This window comes from Epinephelus moara, chromosome 12 (genome assembly GCF_006386435.1).
Source record: "Epinephelus moara isolate mb chromosome 12, YSFRI_EMoa_1.0, whole genome shotgun sequence".
Taxonomy (NCBI): domain Eukaryota; kingdom Metazoa; phylum Chordata; class Actinopteri; order Perciformes; family Serranidae; genus Epinephelus; species Epinephelus moara.
Window position 1 is genome coordinate 43,084,442 of NC_065517.1, and position 9,602 is coordinate 43,094,043.

At 45.7% G+C, this 9,602-nt stretch overlaps 1 protein-coding gene across 1 annotated transcript in view; it reads left to right on the forward strand.

Annotated features, from left to right (window-relative positions):
- The window catches only part of LOC126398550 (pleckstrin homology domain-containing family G member 3-like), a 38,160-nt gene extending 34,254 nt beyond the window's left edge, over positions 1-3,906 (forward strand). Inside the window, exons 14-15 of the mRNA XM_050057980.1 lie at positions 464-1,961; positions 2,745-3,906. Of these exons, the coding sequence (XP_049913937.1) occupies positions 464-1,961; positions 2,745-3,595 (2,349 nt within the window). The 3' untranslated portion in view covers positions 3,596-3,906. The remainder of the gene's footprint in view (positions 1-463; positions 1,962-2,744) is intronic.
- Positions 3,907-9,602: the final 5,696 nt, after the last annotated feature.

A 9,602-nucleotide genomic window follows, 5' to 3' on the forward strand; every position in this document is an offset into this window, starting at 1 on the left:
CTCAAGGATCTTTGACATAAAGGGAAGATTAGATATTGGTCTATAGTTGGCTAACACCTCTGGATCCAGGGTGGGCTTTTTTAGTAGAGGTTTAATTACAGCTACCTTAAAAGACTGTGGTACATAGCCTGTTAATAAGGATATATTGATCATATCTAATATATGAGTGTTAACTAAAGGAAAGACCTCCTTAAGGTTCAAGGAAGATGTGCAGAACATTTAGTTTCAGTGACACAGACGTTACTTTGTGAGCACAGTCTGCACAACAGAGTTTGGTTTCATCCACATCTGTGAAATTCACCAACGAACCACCAACATTTCGCTCCTCTGTCCAGCTGTGATGTTTAACCCACAGTGGCCTGTGGGATTATGGGAAATGACCACTAAGAATTTGAATACTGAATGAAAGAATCTCACAAACGTTCCAGCTCTAATTATTTTTCCTGATTTTCTTTCCTTCCAGCTCTGCAAAGAAAAGCAGCAGCAGGAGAAGACGTCAGAAACTGGACCGACGGAAGACCCTGAACCTGAACCCTCCTCTGATCTGGACAGTTTGTCTGCTACACCTCCCAGGATCTCAGCATCTCCTCAGAGTTCAGAAGAACTGAAACCTGAAAGAGATCCAGAGCCCACAGAGCCACCATCCTCCGCCACACCTGATTCAGATTCAAAAACCTTGAGTAGCGGGGAATCCTCCGATGATGAGGAGGATGTGAAAGAGGCAAGAGAGAAAGAAGGTGAAGCCACCAGCATCCTTCCCTCCTCTGTCCTGGACAAAGCCAGCGCCATCGCTCAGCACTTCACCAACAGCGTCAAACGAGGCAGCCTGGCCCAGGACGACGCCCGCTCCCTCGGCTGTGCTTCACCACGGCTCCCCAGCAGGACCGGCAGCAGCCTCAGCCTCAACTCTGAACACCCCAACCGAACACAGCGGCTCAACAGCATCTGCTCTGATCCTGCAGAGACCTTTGGCATGACGGATTTGACCCTGCTGTCTCCTCGGGACGACAGCCTCTTTGACGGCGAGCGAGGCATTCGGAGGAGGAGAGACTCCACCCTGTCAAAGCAGGACCAGCTCCTCATTGGCAAAATCAAGAATTACTATGAGAACGCCGAAAACCAGGATGCCACCTTCTGCCTCCAGCGCAGAGAGAGCCTGACGTACATCCCGACCGGGCTGGTCAGGAGCTCTGTCAGCCGGCTCAACAACATCCCGAATACAAATCCCTCCACCTCGATCACGTCCTCCAGTCTGGAGTCAAACTCAGCTTTACCTGCAGATACCCGGTGTCACATCGTCTACAGTGACTCTTTGGACTCTTTCAAGTCCGATCAGAGAAGCACAGATCCAGAGGATTCAGAAGAAAGCCCCTGGTCCAGATCTCAAAGCTTGCAGGACAATCCATCTGAGGATGAGGAGTTCAGACCTTCATCTGAAATGATCAAAATCTGGCAGACGATGGAGAGACAGATCACCAGGTCCCAAAGCGAAGATAGAGGGCGTGAACGAGCTCGAGAATCTCCAAGAATCTCCAGAGTGACCAGCGTCGGCACGACAAAGACCCCAAACAAGAGCTGTGACAGAGAGAGTGGAGCGTCTGACCTCAGTGTCATCACTGAGGAATCCAGAAGTCCTTCGCCTCTCAAGCTCAGAGCTGCCGCTATCAATCGGACAGGAAGTCTGAAGGACACGCTGAAGGTGTTCGCAGAAGAAGCTGTCGGCCTCAGGGCTCCGGTTCCCCGGGTCGCCCAGCTGAAGGCGGAGGCAGAGGGAGAAAAACCCAGCGAGGATTCAAACCAGCCGGGCGACGAAGACAAGACGAAGAGCAAAGTCCTCCATCTGGCCCGTCAGTACAGCCAGCGAATCAAAACCACCAAACCAGTGGTCCGACAGAGAAGTCAGGGCTTCCTAATCGGCAAGAAGACCTTACCCTGTGTGGTGGAGGAGAAGGAGGGTGCAGGTACGGTGACGTGACTTTACCCTCAGATTTCTGTTTGTCCTCAGGGTCAGATACAGAGACCGGCAACTGGCGTCGCATCAGGAAGTTCAGGCTAAAGTTCTAATGTCTTTAATGTTGATGAATGACGTCATATCAAACGAGTGAGTAAAGTAGAAACCATATGTTAAACAAAGCTGACGAGATCATTCAAACACTCGTTCATAACTTTAAGGATCATTCTGGTTGATTCCAGTTCTGCTCTTATTTGATAGTTTTCTGTCAGGCTGATGGTACAGAAACATGAGCGGTCACATGATCCAACAGATTATAAAACTCATCTCCTGCAGCACATCGTTGTTTGAATGAAAAATAAAAACTGTAACAGCGAGAACATTTAGTCTGTGTTTGATGTCATCATGTTCTACGCTCATGATTGTGCTAAGTTACGTGCGGTGCAAAACACGCGGTGGCGCCAGTGGAATGGATGATGAACCCATCACGTCACATGTTCTTCTGCTCATAAAAATGATCTCAAAAACGTCAGATGTGTTTTTTTGTAAAAACGTCAGATGTTTGTTTATTTAAAGACACATTTTCAATACTTTTATGAATTGTTCTGTTTTGTTGACTCTCAGAACCTTTTAGCTCAGGTCGGACAGGTTTTAGGTTCACAAAGCATTTACAGATACTCCAGGAAATGACATCACAATAAGCAGAGACCCCGCTGTAGGCTCTGTCGGCCTGTTTCTGTAGCACAGTAAAAGTCTGGATTCCACTTTAACGGAGCTGTTTTATGTTTCGCAGGTAAACCCAACCTGACTCTGCCGCTAGTCTCTCACAACCAGGCTATGTCTCAGCCGCTGAGTCCTGTGGACCAGATCCAGACTGCGACCTCGGGCCTCACCTGCAGCTCGATGGCCATTTCCTCGAGCCGGGCTCGCTCTCGCAGCCCCCTCAGCCCCCTAAGTCCTCCGCCCCCCATTGAGGGCTTCAACTGGCCCGACGTTCAAGTACTCCGCTCCAAATACTCCGACCACGGTCTGAGGAGACACTCCAGCTGCTCCTCCAGCCTGCTCCTCGCTGACGGAGCTTCTGGCGAGGCTCCTTCACACAAGCCTCGCGGCAGCCGGGACGCCAGCAGAGAGGAACGCAGGAAGCGGCTTCAAAGAGCAAATTCTCTAGACCCTCGGCTGAGTGGAGCACAAATGACTGAGCTGCAGAAGCTCCAGGATCAGGTCGCCAACGGCGACTACGACGGTTACTACGTTGCAGCTGAGGCGCCGCTCCCAGACAACCCCGAACACAAGATCATCGTCATGGAGAAGCTTCCAGAGCCTGAGACAGAGCCGGCTCAAACAGCCAAAGAAGAAGAAGAGGGGGATGACAGCTACATTCAGATCCGTTCCCCGACCAGCAGGGAGAAGATCTCCATCATGGCCGTCATCGACCGCTGCCGCGTCTATCAGGAGTCTGACGAATATAAACAGAGGGAGGACGTGAAGGCCAAGACGGAGGCGGGGAGGGCTCAAGAGCTTGACGCAAAAGATCCGGACGACGAGTCCCAGAAAACAAGCTCAAACTGCGGGCCAAAGGCGGAAGGCGGTCAGCAGAGCATCGTAAAAAACCTGAGAGAAAAGTTTCAGAGCCTGAGCTGAATGAACGGCGCCGCAAAACTGTCAGAGCGTCACGTTTTATCTCTTTAAGTAAAGAACAGAGAACTGATTCTGCAGCAGACGACTGTTAAACAGCTTCAGAGGATGAGATCTGCTCATTCTGTCATTATCAAAGAATCATCTGTAAAATATTTTGATTCGGCAAACGTGTGAAAAACATTTTAAGATCAGGACATAAAATGTTTAGATGTGGAGATCAAGAAATAAAACATCCGAAATTCTCACGGTTACATAATTATATCTTTATAATAATTATTGTGATTTTAAGAAAACAAATGTTCAAAAGACAAAAATATCACTCATGATTTCAGCGGCTTTTTTTATAAAGATCTTTTCCCAGCGTCCTCTCTGGCATCTCATCGAGAAATGTCTTGAATTCTGTAAATATCTTTCTACAGTCGTCGAGTACAAACCACCTCCAGTCAGAATATTTGTTCAAAGCACCTTTTTGTACAGGATGTAAGTTTGTGCATTTTCCTCTTCAGTCGTTCTGACTGAAAATAGATTTTAGGGGGTCGTGTGGACGCTCAAGGATCAGTCTCACAGTTAAAGTCGTCGTCTTCTCTAAAAGCTTCATGTGTTCCAGTTACAGCAGAGATTGTTCTCACTAAAGCTCGTCTGTGTGGAGTCCTAACCGCCAAACTTTACCTCTGCACGTCTCTTCAGTCACATTTTTTAAAACAACTCACAGATTTTGCAGCTGCAAAACTTCTGGTGTTTTTTTTATGAAAGGAAACGAGACTGATGGAAAAAGTCAGAGGAGAGAACATTCTTTGATCGAGAAGCGTGGTGGTTTTAGCAGTTAGCATTGGAGCTATCTGTCGACCATTGACTGCTGGGCGCAGCGACTGAGCTCCGAGCTGGACTCCGCCCACAGCAGCAGATCAGTAGGTAGTTCAGGGTGTGTGTCAGACTCCAGTCTGCTTCTCCAAACTGGGTGCATGTTGACAGATGTGTCCTGGAGGTAAAACTAACTTTGGTTAAGGCCCTCATGTAACCCCACTTCTAAAACATCTGCGCTGTCCCTTTAAGAGAAACTGTGTAAGTGTTGCCTGATCTTCTGGTTTCATAAAACAAATCTCTGATCATTTGATATTTAACAGTGAAGATTTAAAGTGCAGCCTGTCAGATAAACGTACGGAGGACCAAACCTGTTTCACCAGGAGTCAGATAAATCAGTGGATGATGTAAAAATACGATCACACAAACACTGAGACCGATCAGTTATTTTTAATGAGTAAACGTATGATTATGAATTTATTTCCCTCAGCAGAGTTTATTTTTCCACCAGTACAAATAAATTCCTTCAATATGCAAATAAGTCAATCACCTAATTAATTTTACCCTCAGTGTTTGAACGATTTGTTTTCCTACATGTTTGTGCCTTTATTTAATCTGTGCGTTTAACGTTGTCCATCAGCGTATTTCCTGGTGACTCAGGTTCTGTTCTCCGAACACTCGAGTCATTTTAACTAACAGGTTCTTTTTAGCAGCTGGCTCAGTGGCACGTCGACGGATACGGGACTTGAACCTGTGACTTGAAGCACTGGTCTACCCTGCACATGATGTTCCTCCCTCAGTGCACCGCTGTTAACCCTTCCTGTTCCTCCTATTTATTTCCTCCTGTGTAAATAGAGACAGATGTGTATTTCTATACGTCGTGTGTACAAACATGTTTATGTGTCATCAGGAGACGTCTGTTGTGTTCCTCATTAAAACCACACATACAGGATCAGCACCGTGTGTGTGTGTGTGATCATTCTGTGTGTGTGTGTGTGTGTGTGTGTGTGTGTGTGTGTGCGTGTGCATGTGCGTGTGCGTGTGTGTGAACAGTCCTCATAAACACTAGTATTACTCTGTTATTATTCTGAATATGTTGCGGGTCATCAGTGATGTAATTGGCCCTTCTCTAAGCCCCGCCCCTTGGACGCAGACTGTCCAATCATAGCATAGCATCAGCCAGCTCCACCAAAGTCTGACAGCTCCACAGCTTTGATCCATCGACTCCTCCAGTCGTTTCAGACTTCCTTCATCTTCAGGCTGGTTTTGTGGATTCGTATCTGAACATCGTGTCTGGAGCTCTCTGTGTGTTAATGACACTCGTTACCTGGACAGGTCAAAGGACACGTATGTTTCCTTTCAGGTCCAAAACACAAACCAAAGCCTGACAAGTGTTTGGTTAGCTAGCCTCCGTTAGCTTCTGAAGCTACAGCCTACTGAATGTCATGAATGCCACAGTGAGCACAGAGTGACCTGCAGCACAGGAACCAGTGAAGGAAACATGGAAACTCTTCAGCTCTGTGTCGTCACAGTGTGTGCACATCAACACTGTTCGGCTTTTGTCGGCAGCGTCGGTCACTCTAAAAATGTAATATATTACTCACTAGTTTCTCTTTATTACTCCCTGCCAACAGTAATTCCTTACACTACTTCTGCATTACACCCCATAAAACTGGTGGTAGTGTGTCTCCCCAAACTTCAGATGTGTCTCTGTGTGAATGTCATCACCTCTCTGTGTCTGCAGCTGTCCACCAGTAAAACCCAGTTTGGGTTGTTTAGCCAGTGCAGAGCTACAGCCAACCTCCGCAGCCCAGGAGGGCTGACCTTTGGTGGGGTGTATTTCCTGGAGCTTCAGGTTGTAGTTGGTGTTTCAGAGCCGAGGTTTAAGGACAGGTTTTCCACAGTCGTCTTTCCTCCGACAGAATCAAAGTAATGAGAATATTTCAGCTGCTGACGTAAAAAATGTTTCTGTCTTCATAACGAGCTGCTTTGTGACGTGTGCACAGTGAGACGATTATGAAAATGAGTCGGCTGTGTGACTGTTGTTTTTCAGTCAGTAGTGATGTGATGACAAGTTTAGTTTTGGAGTAACTGATGTTACACTGACATTCCATCAGTAATTAGTTACACTACTCCTTACTGGGAAAAGTAATATAGTTACTGTGACTCGTTACTGCCCAACACAGACTCAATAATGAGATCATCTGCAACATGGATAACACGTTCACACACTCAGGTCGTTTTCTCAGCGCCATTAATGACATCATAGCTGTCGCACAATTAAAACACATCATATCAACGTCCGCTGGTGAAACATTCATCACATGAATTTTGTCAGCCCAGCCTTTGAGATCTTTCCTGTAGGGACGTTAGCACACAGAGTAAAAAGGAAACAGCAGAGGCACTTTATCAACCCGCTGAGTACTGCCATTAGCATCAAGCTAGCAAAGAATGTTCTTTCTTCATAATGGAGGATATAAAGGAATCAAGCTCACGGATAGTGTCTGGGCCTTTACTCAGCACAGCTGCAGAGGCTACCAGCTGCATCTCAAACACACCACACCATTTATCACTCTGGTTTTAGTTTGAATCCTGGTAAATCTAATGCATCTCGCCATCATTTCAAACACTTCTTGTTTATGTTTCACATTAAAAGCTGAGAGAATCCTTCCTTTTCTAAAAAGGCTTTTATTGTGAAACATCTGCAGGAACTTCCTGTGGAGGATTCAGTGACTGTCATAGTTTTCATGCGGTACTTCAAATGTAGCTCCGCCCACCTGGTGACACTTTTTCTGTCACTACAGTAACAGATCAGCTGGAGCATGAACAGACACAGTGACTGAGGTAATCATGATGATGAAAACAGGACAATAATAACCTGATGACATCACACACATCATAAAAGACAACCAGTGATGATTGGTCATGGACCATCGTGTAGTGTGTCATGTCTGTCGGCCAACTCACGGCAAGAGTTCACGACTCCAGCATCACCTGATCTGACACACAGACTGTAGGAACGGACACACGTCATGTAGTCTGAGCCCAGCGTTGGTTACACTCCACCTCCGCTCCTCAATTAGTCTCATTAATATTCATTAACTACTCACGTGATGTTGCTCAGCAGTGACGTAACTCAGTGTCACAACAGGAGATCTCATCTCAGCCTTCACTTCACCGTCCTGCAGTCTGAAAGTTCACGCTTCAGTGACATCATTCTCTTCCCATAGTCCTGACACACACACACACACACACACACACTCACTCACTCACACACACACTCACACACACTTGGCTCTGCTGTATTGAGAGCAGAGGTTTTGTCCCTCAGAGACGGGCTGAGGCTGCGTCTCAAATGAAGGACAGGTTTTATCAGATAGTTTATTGAAGGTAAATATCAGAGATGTATTCGCAGTACTGGGACACAGCTCGGGGACACAGACCCGACTACAGGAGATACACAGTGAGTATCACACACTTTATTCTCTGCAGAGTCCAAACAGGACTGTTCGTTCTAAACCGAAGTTAACGATGCTGTAAAGAAATTAAAAATGCACCAGAGGGAATCTGCTGTTTGTATCCTCTCTGACCGAGCTGTGGCTCAAAAGATAAGACTTGTGATGTTATGATTTTATTTTGAAGCTGATTCACTCACCTGTGTGCTGAGAGTTAAACCTGTGTTATATTTTACGGTGGTTGTGCGTCAGGAGGAACAACAGAGGGTACGAACTGACCTCATGCCGCCCGCCCCTTTTTCTGTAGTTCCATTTCCTGTTTTGTTTCCTAACTTTTCACAGTTGATGGCTGTAAAATGAACTTTTATTTTCTATGATTAATATATAAACAATAAGACGGGGTAGAACCAGAAACGTTTTTAACTTCTTCTGAACCAAATTATTTGAGTTGCTCAGATGTTAATATCTTTGTGTCTGTATTGTTTTAACGTGTTCAATACATTTATTAAACGACCTTATATAAAGTGATGACTTTGTTTGGTGCTTGACTCGTTAAGTTATTGAAGTCGACTCTCTGTAAGTGCACTCTTAGAATAAATGGTTCTATATGGGACCATTTGAAGGTTCGATCACTCTCCCAAACCTTGTCTTGCCTTATTGCAGTGGTGGTTTCATACTGACTGTGTTGGTCATTAAACTGTAGCTGCAGCATATTGAAACATCACTGTATACGTTATGAATCATGATCTACATTACACAATATAAATAAAATATTCTGTTCTTGACTTACAGAAATTTTATGGACCCTGTTTTAGACAGATGGTTCTTTAGTACAGGAATTAAGGTGCTATATAGAACCTTAATGAACCCTTTTTTCTAAGAGTGTGGTGATGGAGACTGAGCTGAAATGTGCGTCACGTTCTGGAAACAGTTTGTGTTGTTGTGTTGTGATACTCGCAGCCTGTCTGTATTTGGTCGTGCAGTGTTCTGAGCTCTTGGGGCCACCGTACTGATCAACAAATGACAAATGTATCGATCTAAATTGGACCGAATCTCTGTCTGTCTGTCCTTCGACTTTCTCAACCGCTGTTCATCCGATCGACGTCACATGTGGTGATGTATTCCTGAGGACCCTGGGAGGTGCAGCACTGTGTGCCGGCTCTTAAGCTCTACGGGACATATTTATTAGTCTGACATTATGTACACACTGTGAGGTGCATTAAGAGGGGACTGTCACACTGCCAAACGGCATGCTGGGTACTGCTGCTCTCTGTCACTCAGCAAACATTTTGTGTGTCAGTGATGTGTCTTTAGGAATTAAACAGCCTGTAGAAATTAATTCTTGGAAACAGTCTGAGCCCAAATGGCCGACTGCAGCGCTGCCAGGGGGCGTAACTATGTCCAAATATCTTGAAAAGGTAGCGAGGTACTTTTGCTCTGATACGTCAATAAATTCCCTGATCGTACTAACGGACTCTGTCAGTATCATGGTCAATGCAGAGTATTTTTACAGTTGTTAGTTACTTTACTGCAGTAAAAGTTATCCATCCATCCATCCATCCATCATCCATCCATCCATCCATCCATCATCCATCCATCCATCATCCATCCATCCATCCATCATCCATCCATCCATCCATCATCCATCCATCCATCCATCCATCATCCATCCATCATCCATCCATCCATCATCCATCCATCATCCATCCATCCATCATCCATCCATCCATCCATCATCCATCCATCCATCCATC